Below are 15423 nucleotides of genomic sequence, written 5' to 3' on the forward strand. Positions count from 1 at the left end.
CTATGTCTTCTTCCTTAACCAAGACAATATCATCCTCACTTTTATGCATTTTACATTACCAAAATGCGTGCTCTTTCTTTCTCTAGCTCTAGCATTAAATATGTCTTTTTATCCTTCTTTTATGTCTAATTTGACATAAAATTATTATATGGTCTATGTTTAGCATCACTAAAAGCCTTTTTTGCATCTTTCCTCGCCTTTTCATAATTTTCAAAGTTTTCCATGTTTCTACATTATTCCCAAGTTTATACCAAATTCTCTGTCTTTTGGCATTTTAGACATCTTGATTTGACCACCAGCTTTTTCTTTTTACTATACAAGAATCTTCCTCTTGATTCAGTTAAAATCTATTGTGCTATCCTTTAAATAAAGCCAGCTATCCTACACCAAAAAGTGTTCGCGTCTACACTACCCACAATCGTTCAATCACCATCTTTGATCATTTTATCTTTAAATTTCATTATATTTTCTCCCTTTAGGCTCTACCACCTAGTTTTCCTGCACTTATTTATATTATCCTTTCTCCTTCATTTTTTTTATACATATATCTAACACTACAACTCTATGGGTAGTTAAGCTTTCACCTAGGATAATTTTACAATCCTTACATGATAAACGATCAACCCTCCTAGTTAAGAATTTTTTTTTTTTTTTCCTTTTTTGTCCATTCATGAAGGTTATTAAGTGTTCTTCTCTCTTCTTAAAGCAAGTATTCATGACATGGAGAAGTCTAATATCATATCCCAGACTCATTTTTATCTCCACTCTAAAAGAAAAAAAAATACATATAAAATAAGTTAAAAAATAAATCTAAATATAAAGACCAATGGTAACAATACAAAATAGCAATAATATATAACTATAGCAAGGAACTTGAATGTAAATAATAAAGGTGTATAGGAAAAACATATCGAGAATAGGAAATTTTGTTTAACAGTAATTTTCAAACACATGTAGGACAAAAAATATTTAAGTATAATTTTTTTTGCATGTTTTTAGTGAGATTGATTGTTAATTAAATCACGAAAAAAATAGATCAACTTAACTTCCTCGATCAGCAGAGAACTTGAAAAATATAAAATTGCAACAATATATCATTTTAGCATGGAATTAAACATTACGTTGAAAGACATAGGATACAAACAATATTTAAGTATAACTCTTTTGTATGTTTTTAGCGTGATTAATTGCTAGTTAAATCACTTAAAAAATAGATTAACTTAGCTTCCTTGATTAGCCACAATTTTTACAATAGGAAGGAATCATTTAAAGAAGTAGTCAATTTTATTTAATCAAAGGGATTTTCACCATAGTTACTGAAGATGATTCCTGAAAGGAGGCCAATAGTAGGACTCCCTTTTTCTGCTGGAGGTTCAGCTATCATGCATTAAAAAAAAACGGATGAAAAGAAAACAAAAAAGAAAAGGAGGAGAAGAAGATGGGTCCTAATACAAATAATATTTTGATGTAACTTTTTTATGTGTTTTAAGTGAGATTAATTGTCATATATATGCATTTCTATAATTAGTTTTGACAATAATATCATAATTTAACACATTATTTTATATTATTTGTTCAACATAATTGACAAATATTGATAAATTCATATGAATAATCAAATATTATGTAGTACATAAAAATTTGAAAATATTATGGACATATCTATCTGATATAAATTTATTTATGGCGGATCAATTTAAATGTAAAATTAATTGAGAAAAATAAAATATATATATAAATCATAAGAATATTGAATGAGGATTTAAAATGTAAAATTTGAGTAAAATTTAAATATTTTATTTTATAATATACAGAAAGTTGAAAAATTATTAAATTACATGGATTTATGAATTCAAATATAAATATATATTTATATATAATTGTAATTCATTAATATTAGAACTTTTTGGTGGAAAGTAAATGAGAAAACAATCACTTATTCTAATTTTAATGTATATAATATATGTAAATAGAAATGTAACATGGTATACATATTTCTAAATTTTGAATAATATTAATTAAAATTAATTCTATAATTTTAGTGCAGAAAAATTGTATTGTACTGTACACAAGATCTTAAATTTCCACGAAATTAGCAAAATTTCTATCGAAATTTACGATTTTCGTCACCCTCGAAACCAAAATGGCAGTCAATTTCCGTCTTGCATAATTTCCGTCGAAATCTCAATAAATCATCCGAAATTTATCAAAATCTCAAAATTTTAGCAAAACTTGTCGAAATTTGAACCATGCAATGAATTTTCCTCAAAATTCAAATGAGGGATTTAGGAGTGAAATGAGATTTCTCTTTTTATTTATTTTATTTATTTTTATCAAAACAGATTATTATTACAATTTTTTTTGAAATTATATGAAAAAATAAAATTACAACATTTTATTTACCCATTCATTTACAAATTATCATTATTTGTATAATAAATAATATTTAAATACTTTATGAATTTCATTTTTATTAACTGATTCTATAAATATGTTTAATGTATATTATCTTACAAATATATTTGATGCACATATTATATTACAACTTCTCCACCTCATACACAGAATAGATGTATTTACTCGTAATATATATTAGTCCTAAAACTTACATTATTATGTCTATTAATCATTCCTAAAGAGTCATAAAAGAGTTCCATGTTTTACTACTGATTTCCATTATTTTTTCAAATTGAAATTGAAATTGACATCAAAATCGAAATTTCCGTCAAAATTTCCGTACTTTTGGAGTTTCGAAATTTGAGTCGAAATCGAAATTTAAGACCTTGACAGTACATATTATATTGAATATTTAAGAAATATTTCCAATCATTTATGCTAATTTTAATGTATATAATGTATGTAAACAGAAATGTAATACGATATATATATACTTTTATATTTTCGAACAATATAAATTAAAAATAATTCTATACTTTTAGTAGATGTAAATATACACAAATAATGAAGAAAGTAGAAACTAATAATTTGAATTAATTTTATAATATAAAAATATTGAAAAAGAAAGAAATGAAAAGTTGTTGAGTTGGGATTATTTTTCAAAAAGTTATTTAGTGAAATTCATTAATGTTGGAATGTTGAAATTTTGTCTAATAAAAAAAAAATTCTAAAATTTAAAAAAAAAAATTAATGAAAATAATATAGAGAGAGGTGTTGGCCTAATAAGGCTTACAAATCTTATTTGATGATAACAAATCAAGGGAACTTAACATTTTTGGTTAAGTGATGATGTTTCAGGAATCAAGCATATAAGTTCAAGATCAAATGCTCACAAGCTTTGTTGAAAGATTATACTCCTAAGACAAGTGGTCAAATGAAAGCTTGAAGTATACTTAAAGCATGGACTCAAAGAAAGAAAAATCTGATGAAGCTTAAAGCATATTGAAAGCTTGAAGACAAGATGGACTCAAGAAAGACGAGTATGAAGACTTAGTACTTAGAACGTTTAAGTTTTAAAGAGTCTTATGTAAGTACTTCATTTAATGTTGATATGGATGCATTGAAGCTCTTAGGTTTCATTATTGACTTAGAGGCAAATTTTGAAAACCCTGAAAAATATTTTCAAAAGTCTCAAAACAATATGACAAGTATAAAAGTTAACAAAAGTTTTTGAAAACGAATTTGAAAAAGCATATGTTGTGGTACGTACAGGCGACTGACATGGTTTGGATAGGCGACTGTACTTTTATGCTAAAATAAATTGTGCAAACAGAATAGGCACAGTCGACTAACCCCATGAGTACAAGCGACTGACCCCATTCTGACCTTGAAATTTCACTGGTTTTTAAAAGCATGGGCGACTAACCTCGATAGTACAGTCGACTGTACTTCGTAATGGTCAAATTTAAATAGCGAAGAAAAGTTTCCAAATTTAATTTCTTGGACCCCAAACTTTATGAAAACTTGGGAAATACTCAAAGCAACTTGGGGAAAACGAAATAGAAGCTTTTTTCATCTATAAATACATGGGAAACCAAAGGACTTCACACACCAATCAATTGCAAACAGCATTCAAGCTATATTGTTCATACTCTTCAAACTCTCACTGCATACACTCTGCTGAAGTTTTTTTGCTGAAATCCTTGCTGATCAAATCACACGGTTCTTTGCTCACTTATTGAGAAATTCAAATCTAAAAGAGAACCCGGTGATAAATTTCTAAGCTTCAATTCTTTCTATATTGATATTTAGTTGAAGTATTTTCTGTTGTGCATTCAATTGTACTAATCAACTCTTTTGATAGTGTCATTGTACACAAATTGTATCTTATTGTTTTTTACGGTTCAGGTTGTTGAATTGTTGGACTAGCGAGAGGGGATTCTTGCTAGGGAGATTTGTTCACGGTTCAAGGATTGGATCGTTGTACTAACGAGAGGGGATTCTTGTTAAAGAGGACGTAACTTTGGCCTAATAAAAAAGTCAGAAAGGAAAATTCTCACAGCGGTTTGCATGGGGCAAGGACATAGGTCTTGGACCGAACCTTGTAAAAATACGGTGTCACTCTCCTTACCCTACTCTCTTTAATTTCCTACATTTATAAATTGCATGGATGCTTAGTTAATTGCTAGAAATTAATTTGACTTTGATAATTGCGGAAGCCTTGATTAAAGAAAGTACGTTGATTGCGGAAATTTTGATTAAAGGAAGTATGTTGATAAATATCAAAGTACATTAACAGATCTAAACGCAAGTAACTTGTTTGATATAGATATATGAATTTTGAAGCCTTGTTGAAATTTGTATTTTATTGTGAAGTCAAGCTTATCTTATTGATTGGATTGAGTTTTTGGTCATCGCAAATAAATTATTCTTGTGTAATTGAGATTGGTTAAAGTTCAAAGGATTTCTTAAATCATTGTGTTTGTGTGTGATAGCTGAAAATAAAAACTGGGATTCAAAACCAACTAAAGGAACTTATTAAAAAGAATTTGTAAAGAAATTTTTTAAATCCCAATTCACCCCCCTCTTGAGAGTACATCTTACTTTTCAATTGGTATCAGAGCGAAATTATAGCAAATTTCAAATTAGAAGCTATATAAAGATCTTTATGGCACACCTAGGTGTATCTCCCTTTGCTGAAGGTCAATCCTCATCTAGACCACCTATTTTCTGCGGTGTAAACTACACCGTTTGGAAACAAAGAATGAGAATTTAGTTACAAACTATGCATTGGAAAGCATGGAAAGTTGTCACACAAGGTGACCTTATCCCCTCTAAAATTGTGGATGGTAAAGAAATACCTAAAGGGGAAAAAGAGATGACCGCCAATGACCATAAGATGTTGCAAGTAAATTCAAGTGCTATGAATACATTATATTGTACTCTTGATGTAAATGAATTCAATAGGGTCATGTCATGTAAATAAGCCAAAGAAATATGGGATAAATTAGAGGTAACCTATGAAGAAACGATTAATGTTAGAGATAGTAGAATTGACATGCTCACAAGCGAGTATGAGGCCTTTAGGATGAATCCAAATGTAACTATTACTAGTATGTACACTAGGTTCACCCATATAATAAACTCCCTCAATGCTTTAGGGAAAAATTACTCAACCTATGAGATGATTCGAAAAATCCTTAGAGGAATTCCTCCAATATGGGAACCTAAGGCCACTGTTATAACAGAAGGAAGAAACTTGAAAAATACTTCCCTAGATGAATTGATATGCTCGCTCCTCACATATGAGATGGCTATAAACGAAAGAAATTCTAAAAATAACAAGAACAAGAAATCAATAGCCCTTAAAGCTGCTAAAGAAAGCTCTAGTAAAAATGAAGACGACAATGAATTGAATGATGATGATATAGCCTTCATCACTAAAAGACTTGGAAAGTTTCTAAAAAAGAATAAGAAGTTCCCTCAAAAGTCTAAAGATTCTAAATCTGACAAAGGGGAAACAAGTAAAAAGGAAACTAAAAATGAATCCCCTACTGGTTATAATTGTAAGAAAGTTGGGCATATTAAACCAGATTGTCCACTGCTAAAGAAAGACAAGAAGATGAAGAATAAGAAGGCAATGAAAGCTACATGGAATGATACAAGCTCAAGTGAATCAGAGGATGAATCGAGTGATCAAGAAGTGGCAAACATCTGCTTCATGACGAGAGAAGCTGAGGTAAACTCCTACAATAGTTCATCTGAAGGATCTAGTGATGAATCTTGTAGTGATTCGTGTGACAGCATGCCTTCATATAAAGAAATTCAAGCTGAACTATTTGCCTAACATAATAGGTTCATAAAAGTAACTAAAAGAAACTGCCTCGAAAGAACAAAATGAAAAGCTAAAAAACCAACTAGAAACCTCAATATCTGCTGAAAAAGAAAAAGACACATATTGATGATCCTATTAAGAAAATAAATGAGATGTCTCAAGATTTAGTAAAATTACAAGTGAATGGTGAAAGTAAGGACTTAGAAAATAGTAACCTTAAAAATAAAGTTGAGGATAAAGAAAAAATCATCTACAATTTTACTAGAGGAAAAGAAAATTTTGAAAAATTGGTTGGACATCAAAAGATGACTTGTGATAAAGAAGGAATTGGATTCAATGGAATTGAAAGCAAAAAGAAAAGGAACTTATACATGGGATACTTCGTAAAAGAATCAAAACACTATGCAAGCACATCTTCTACAAATGCCTATGAACACACTACATGTTTCTTATGTAAGAAAAAGGGGCATATAAAATTTGAATGTCTACTTAAAACGAAATATGTCAAAATCAAGAATGAATAGAAAATCAACACTAAAAATAAACATGACTTAAAAAGAATTAAGAAGGTTTGGGTACCAAAAGTAACACCTTGAATTATTCTTGTAGGTGTGCTTTAGAACCAATCCATCAAAGGACAAGTGGTACTTGGACAGCGGATGTTCAAGACACATGACAAGGGACAAAACAAAATTCACTCACGCGTACTCACTTTTCTTCGATCTCTAGTGTCTGTACACTCAATATTCATCGATTAAATCAAGAATATCATATTCCCACATCCTTCCCTCACGATTTCTAGGGTTTTTCACCGTTTATTTCTTCTAAAATCAAAATGCCACGAATGAAAAACACTGCACATCGACTACCTCAGGAAAAGATGACGACAACATTGAGAAGTAGCTTGTTGCTCCTCACGCCAAGCAACGGTATCGCAATCACCTTCAAACTATGGAACCTATCATTGGTAAGATTCTGGATACCACCTTCTTCAACACTGAATTTCCTACCATATTACTGATGTTTGAGACCATTGTATGGAAGCAATTTGTTACTTATCAAGCTAAGGGTGTTTATCCAAACTTGGTTAAAATCTTTTACGCCAATTTAGTTCAAGGCCAATCGGTAAGTTCTACCAAAGTGATGGGGAAATCCATTGTCCTTACTCCAGAAACCTTGGCTCCTATTTTCCGCATTCGCCGAGGAGAATTTGAGTGTCCTAATTTTGGACAATCATGGTTTATGGAACAAGGGTTTACTCCCGAAGAATTTCTGCCACTTATTATGACTGAAGCTGCAATTTATTTTGGAAATCCTCCACTATACAAGCAATTGAACCTCCAGGCACAGATTCTTCAAAAGATTATCACGTATAATCTTTTGCCTCACACTGGTTCTCATGACCATATAACGTATTTGGATTGCTTTGTTATGTGGTACTTGTTGAAAGAAAAGAAGCTTGATTTTTTCAAGTTTAATTCTTAAAAGGATGCTCTCAAGATTAGAAGCTCGTCATATAACTCTGCCTTTTGGTGGAGTTCTTAAACTTCTCTTTGCTTGTCTCGATGTCACCTCTCCCACTAAATTGTTTATCAAACGTACTCGATATGATCTTTTTCTCCTCCACAACTCTTAGACAAATGGGATATGAAAAACACAAGCAAGGATGGTTTCAAAAGGGCGGAAGACGACCAAGACAAGCAGATAAACCAGCTCCACCTCATGATCAGCAACCAGCACCTCTGCTTGATGCACCTTCATGGTTTATGTCTAATCATTAGCAGTTCATGGATTTTAGTACATAAATGCGTGCTAACTACAGCACTCTTCAGACGCATTATACTTGTCTTGACCAGAGACTTGGCCGGATAGAACAACATATAACTAGCACTTCCTCTTCACGTGGAAAGGCTCCAATGGAAGCTAAGTCAGATGGAAGTGAAGAAGGAGATGAAGAAGAAGGAGATGAAGATGAGTCTAATGATGATACTGGAGACGCTTAGATCTATTTGTTCTTTGATTATTCTGAATTTGTATTAAAAAACAGCTTTGTGACTTATTTTTGCTTATTGCTCTTATTGTTTCTCTTTGAAACATGTTATGTTTGGACTTATTGATTGTCATATGATAAATGGTATTCTCTGTTTTTATGCTTCATTCTAATCTTTGTCTTAGTATGTTTGCGCTTATTGCTTTTATCTCTTCTTGATTGATGTCAAAAAGAGGGAGAACATTTTGAGCAAAATAGAGACAAACCTAAGACATAAAAATTTAAAACTGAAATATGGCACAGCTGAGACATATATTGTCGTTTGACCATAGATATTGACAAATGAACTTACATGGGGAATCTAAAACTGAATCTGATACTCTCTCTGATATACCATCATATGAATGATTGTGTTACTTTCCAAATATTGTTAAAAGTATGTTCATTGTAAGAGGGAGCCTCATTAAGGTTCACTCAATTTTTGTCCTTATATGTCATCATCAAAAAGGGGGAGATTGTTGGCCTAACATGGCTTACAAATCTTATTTTGATGATAACAAATCAAGGGCACTTAACATTTTTGGTTAAGTGATGATGTTTCAGGAATCAAGCATATAAGTTCAAGATAAAGTGCACACAAGCTTTGTTGAAAGATTATACTCCTAAGACAAGTGGTCAAATGAAAGCTTAAATATACTTAAAGCATGGACTCAAAGATAGAAAAATCTGATGAAGCTTAAAGCATATTGAAAGCTTGAAGACAAGATGAACTCAAGAAAGACAAGCATGAAGACTTAGTGCTTAGAACGTTTAAGTTTAAAGAGTCTTATGTAAGTACTTCATCTAATGTTGATATGGATGCATTGAAGCTCTTAGGTTTCATTATTGACTTAGAGACCAAATTTTGAAAACCCCGGAAAATACTTTCAAAAGTCTCAAAACAATATGACAAGCATAAAAGTTAACAAAAGTTTTTGGAAACGAATTTGAAGAAGCATATGTTATGGTACATAGTACGTACAGGCGACTGACCTGGTTTGGACAGGCAACTGTACTTTTATGCTGAAATAAATTGTGCAAACAGAATAAGCACAGTCGACTGACCCCATGAGTACAGGCGACTAACCCCATTCTGACCTTAAAATTTCCCTGGTTTTTAAAAGCACAGGCGACTGACCCTGATAGTGCACTGTACTTCGTAACGGTCAAATTTAAACAGTGAAGAAAAGTTTCCAAATTTAATTTTTTGGACCCCAAACTTTATGAAAACTTGGGAAATACTCAAAGCAACTTGGAGAACACGAAATAGAAGCTTTTTTCATCTATAAATACATGGGAAACCAAAGGATTTTACACACTAATCAATTGCAAACAGCATTCAAGCTATATTGTTCATACTCTTCAAACTCTCACTGCATACACTCTACTGAAATCCTTACTGATTAAATCACACGGTTCTTTGCTCACTTACTAAGAAATTCAAATCTAAAAGAGAACCCGGTGATAAATTTCTGAACTTCAATTCTTTCTATATTGATATTTAATTGAAGCATTTTTTGTTGTGCATTCAATTGTACCAATCAGCTCTTTTGATCATTTTTCACAAATTGTATCTTGTTGTTTTTGACGGTTTAGGTTGTTGAATCGTTGGACTAGCGAGAGGGGATTCTTGCTAGGGAGATTTGTTGACGATTCAAGGATTGGATCGTTGTACTAATGAGAGGGGATTCTTGTTAGAGAGGTCGTAACTTTGGCCTAATAAAAAAGTCGAAAAGGAAAATCCTCAAAGCGGTTTGCTTGGGGCAAGGACGTAGGTCTTGGACCGAACCTTGTAAAAATACGGTGTCACTCTCCTTACCCTACTCTCTTTAATTTTCTGCATTTATAAATTGCGTGGATGCTTAGTTAATTGCTGTAAATTAATTTCACTTTGATAATTGCGGAAACCTTGATTAAAGAAAGTACGTTGATTGCGAAAATCTTGATTAAAGGAAGTACGTTGATAAATATCAAAGTACATTAACAAATCTAAACGCAAGTAACTTGTTTGATATAAAAATCTGAATTTTGAAGGCTTGTTGAAATTTCTATTTTATTGTGAAGCCAAGCTTATCTTATTGATTGGATTGAGTTTTTGGTCATTGCAAATAAATTATACTTGTCTAATTGAGATTGGTTAAAGTTCAAAGGATTTCTTAAATCATTGTGTTTGTGTGTGGTAGTTGAAAAGAAAAGCTGGGATTCAAAACCAACTAAAGGAACTTATTAAAAAGAATTTGTAAAGAAATTTTTTAAATCCCAATTCACCCCCCCTCTTGGGAGTACACCTTACTTTTCAAGAAGAATTTAGTGGAGCCCGTGTGACCAAAGAAAAAGGAAATAGTTTAAAAGATAAATTAAAAAACTATTAAAAATTTAGTGGAACCTGCATAGGGCCCTACTGAGAAAGGGAGGGGAAAAGACATAAGAAGGTTAAAAAAATTATGGGGCCCGTGTGGACCCCACATATGCCAAAAAAGAATGTTTCAAAAAATAGTAGAATGTAAAAGATAGATGATAAAAAAAAAAAACTAACACCACGTGCCAGCGCTAGGTTGAAAGTCTGGGTTTTAATAGTTGGGTTTAGGTATTGAGAATTTGACAATAAATAGGTAAATAAAACACAAGTCACATAAATCATTTGGAACAACTTATACAAAAGTACTTCAGTGGAAAATGTCCTTATCTAAAAAGTTAATACTTATTTAAAAGTAGTATGATATTGCTTATTATGTACTTTTTCAAATAAGCACTTTTTTTTAGAAGAATACTTTTTTAGAAAATACTTGTTTTCCTTTAAAAAAGGGTAGTTTGAAAAAGTAATTTTTGAAATAAGTACTTATTGAAGTGTAAATCAAATACTACTTACCTACACAAGTACTTAATTTAAATATCTTTTTATAATAAATACTTGTTTTTTAAAATGTTACAAATGGGATCTTAATAATCAAATTTTCAAGGGATTTCTCAAGATTCACTCCCAATATTCCATAGAGGGTTTATAAAGATTTCCCTCCATTCATATATTATTGAGAAAGTTGTTTTCATAACATATTAGCAATTAGCCAGGCTAATATATAAGGAGACTTGCGATACGTGGTAGGGCAACTTAAATGAGATTTGATTTAAGAAAAATAAATTCCATATATACTCAGTACTAATTTCCAAGCTACACTACATTTCTGACCAAGCACCCTACACGAGACATGACAAACAGATCGAAGCAAGGAAGAAGGAGAGGAAGAGGCGATCTAGGCTACCTAGCTTTGGGTCTTGTACTTGGACTCGTCAATCTCAATGCCCTCTTCAACAGCACATTCCCCTCTGGAAGCATCCAGGGTGGACAGCCCACCCTTCTGCCTCATCTCCTGGTACCCTTCTCTTCCTATCTGCTCCCTCTGAGTTTGCCCTCCTCGGCTCCTCCCTATATGTAGAGACACACATATAGCACTAATCAATACTCAACACGACAATATAGAAAAACACCATTAATGCCCAGAGAGACAAAGAGAGAGACCGAGGCTAGGTCGAAAAAGAGACTCAAAGCTATAGTTCTTCACAAACTGCGACTTTCAACTTCTCCAATTCTTGACCAAATCAGACATTCAGATCAAATTCTTTCTCCTTCTGGTTGACCTCTTTTATTTTTCTGCCCAGTGAGTGAGTGTGCGAGTGTGACCACCTGCTCTCAGACTTTAGAGAAGCTATGCACCTCAGCCTGAGACCTGAGTGTGATGCTTTTTTTTTTCCCTTTTTCTTTTCCTTGTTTTTTTGGAAATATACGCTCCTTCCTTTTCTAAAATTGCTGAATTTTGACGCACTTATTTTTCTTGGATGTCTGCTGTTTATTTGGTTTTTGTTTCCTGCTGGCAGCTGCTTATTTCTGCTGCAATATTTTGGAATTTACAGCATGAACATTAAGAACATTTCTTATGTCTGCTTATTAGTTACTTTTTGAGACTAGAATCTTGATGAACTTGATTATTCTATAATTTACAGATATTTGGTACTTAGTAGTTATAATTTCTATGCATTTATGTTCTTGTATTGAATATCTTGGTATTTTAAAAATTCAAATATTACTGCAAATGTGTTTATAGATCAATAATCCATCATATAGAAAAGGGTACACAATTTTAATAAATGTGTGCCTTGCCTTTGTAAGGCACATGTGTACACCTCGCATTGAAGCTCCAAGTACCCTTTGCGCGTTTGGTGCACCTTGCACTTTCAACATGCAACATAGAAGACCATGTTAGATGGTCAAAGAAAGATTTACAAGAAAAATTCCTAGAAGCATCCAAAAAAACACACCCGAGAGTCCCTTCTAAATGAAAGGATAAAGGCATCCAACAGATTAAATAAAGAAGGAAACTCATCCACCTCCCAATCATTATGATTCATGGAAAATTTCCAACCTTAGGAAACAAAAAATCATGTTATACAATGATGAAAGAAGAAATAAGAGCATTATACACCACAGGAAGTGGAAAAAAGACTTAGAAAAAGAAAAGAAAAAGCAACATCTCCTACCTGATCCTCTCAAAAAAAGATACAAGAACAATCTCCCACTTTACATATGATAAAATGAAAAACAAAAATAAATTTGCTAAATGAACCTCCATGGGCTCTTATGAGGAGCTCTGAAACTGAAATTAGCATCCCATCCATTTTCCTGCAAACTAAATTAACTTTGAATCACCTTATGCCAGAGGAACTTAATCTCCGAGAGGAATTTTCTTAACCATTTGCGCACTATAACTATGTTTTTGAACAGAAAATTATCAAGACCCAAGCGTTTTTTAGAACCTCCCAACTAACCAAGTGATCCCTCCTCTCCCCTACACTGGACCACAGAAAATCCCAAGAAAAATCCCAAATAAAAAGAGTTCCTAATCCGATTAAATATGATGTTTCCATGCACTACAAAGTCTTCAATTCCAGTTCTCCTATCCAATAAATGTATTAAATTAACTAGAATCTCAACCAAAATAGCAGAACGAATTTATACACACACACACACACACACACACGCATATGTATAAAAGAATGAAAACTAAAAGTGCTGGGAAACTCCGTTTGGTTCGGCAAGAAAATTAAATAGAAGACGTCTTAAAAACACCAATTATCTTAATGAATAACACAAGGAAGCTCGGGTTCATCCAATTAGTTTCGGGATAAATGAAAGGTAGAACAATGCTTACCCTACATTGTGTACAAGAAAACAGTACTATTTCTCAGAAATTTGCTAATTTCTCAGTAAAATTTAACATTTTCCTGATGAACAGTTAAAAAGCTAGAAAAAACTGAATCTTAGGAAGCAAGAAGAGGGCAAACATTTTCTGACTGTTTCGATGTCGGCACCGGTGCGACGGGCGGCGTTGACGGCTTTCTCGTCTTTCCTGGCGGCGGCGGTAGCAGGCTTCTTGCGGATCACGACTGGCTCCCAGTCCTGCGTTATCGGTCCAATTCCTGCCATCTCTCCGTCTCTCGCGTGCGTATCGATTCCAGCGAAATGCTGCTGATACAAATTTATTAGAAAGAAACAACTTTTTCTTTGTCTTTTCTTTATTTTAGATATAATGTAAGCATAGCATTGGATGCCATTAGTACCTTTTAATTTGGATTCATTTTTATTTGGTGGAAAATGAAATAATATTTAGGGAGTCCTGCGCTAAGATATTAAATGACGTCACCTAAAATCCCGACCTATAAAAAAATTTCTCGTAAAAGGTAAGAGACATAATAAAGTATTATCATATTTCACAATTACTTCTTTAGTTCTTAATCTAGGCAATGGTTATATCCTTCCAGGACACCTGGACTCTTTTAAGTTTTTTTCTACTTACTTTTAAAAAAATCAAGATTTCGGATCAATTCAATGAAATTTTGACACTCACCATGAGATCAGAAAAGTATTGTTGACACAATATCATAAAGGTCTTAAGGAGTCCAAAAAAAGGGGAGAGTAGGGGGCAACTTCATCGACACCAAATTGGGGAGTACCTTAACTCCAATGTCTAAAGAGGCCAAATAATCAAGGACCTTAGGTAAGGATATTCACGGTTCGATTAACAAAATTGAAATCGAAGGTTTTGATTCAATGTTTTTGTAAATTGAAATCAATCCAACCCATCAGTGAACAAATAGTACAGTTAACTGGCGATCCAATTCGATTATCCGATTTGAGCTAGTTCTCAAATCATTTTTTTAAAGAAAAATTAGATATTTTTACATGGGTTGGGTTTTGATTTATTTTATGCATTTACACTTTATTTATATAGATCAATCACTTGAAATGCATACGTTTCTCTAACTTTAAGATATATTGTATGTATTGTTATATAATAATATAAAATACAAATAATGCATATTGTAAATATGTATATAGATATATATCTATCTACTTAGTTCAGGCGGCCATTAGTTCATGAGCATTAAAAACAGAAACTAAAATAGTAACCAAAAATCGTAAAGAAAGTAAACCAAAATTGAGTTGAACAAAATAGTTAAATGAAATTTCGATTCAATTTAAATTGCTTTTCAAATATTTTTGAACAACCGTAACCTTAGGCATGTTTGTTGTGAGCTTCCAATTGGTGGCGGTAATTATTTCTCCTTAGTACTTTGAATCGCTTAATCAGCGTGGATTCTTTATCTAAATTTAGTATTTTAAATGGGTCAATCATATAATTAATATTTTTCCATTTTAACATGTTAAACGAATTGGGTAGTTTGGTAATATGGTCAAATCTAGAAGAAAATATAAAAAGTTATTGATAAATGCACATTAGGTAACCCAAGGTTTTTCATTGATATGTGAATGCAAATATATACCAAATGGGTCTACTTGCCAAAATAGCCAAAGATTGAGCTTCAACTTAAAATAAAAAGTTGAGCCCAGCTCATATTTGGCATATCAGCACTGCTTATATATAATAGTTACATTTTGCTCATATATTTATATATGAGCTCTACTCATATTTTGACAAATGGGCTTTGCTCATATTCAACAAATGAGTTTTGCCCATACATGATAGTTGAGTTTTGCTCATAAAGTTTACTAATAGAATTTACTAGTCTTAAAAAAAAAAAAAAAAAAAGAGATTTGTTCATAAAATTGTTTGGCTACAAACAATTTGAATGATAATACTATTCGACC

The 15423-nt window shown here is 32.2% G+C and overlaps 1 protein-coding gene across 1 annotated transcript in view; it reads right to left on the minus strand.

Annotated features, from left to right (window-relative positions):
* The window catches only part of LOC131147606 (multiprotein-bridging factor 1a), a 38409-nt gene extending 24521 nt beyond the window's left edge, over nt 1-13888 (minus strand). The window contains exon 1 of the mRNA XM_058097106.1: nt 13599-13888. Coding sequence (XP_057953089.1) covers nt 13599-13740 — 142 coding nt within the window. The 5' untranslated portion in view covers nt 13741-13888. The remainder of the gene's footprint in view (nt 1-13598) is intronic.
* Between the last annotated feature and the right edge of the window lie 1535 nt (nt 13889-15423).

Source organism: Malania oleifera, chromosome 2 (genome assembly GCF_029873635.1).
Source record: "Malania oleifera isolate guangnan ecotype guangnan chromosome 2, ASM2987363v1, whole genome shotgun sequence".
Classification (NCBI taxonomy): Eukaryota; Viridiplantae; Streptophyta; class Magnoliopsida; order Santalales; family Ximeniaceae; genus Malania; species Malania oleifera.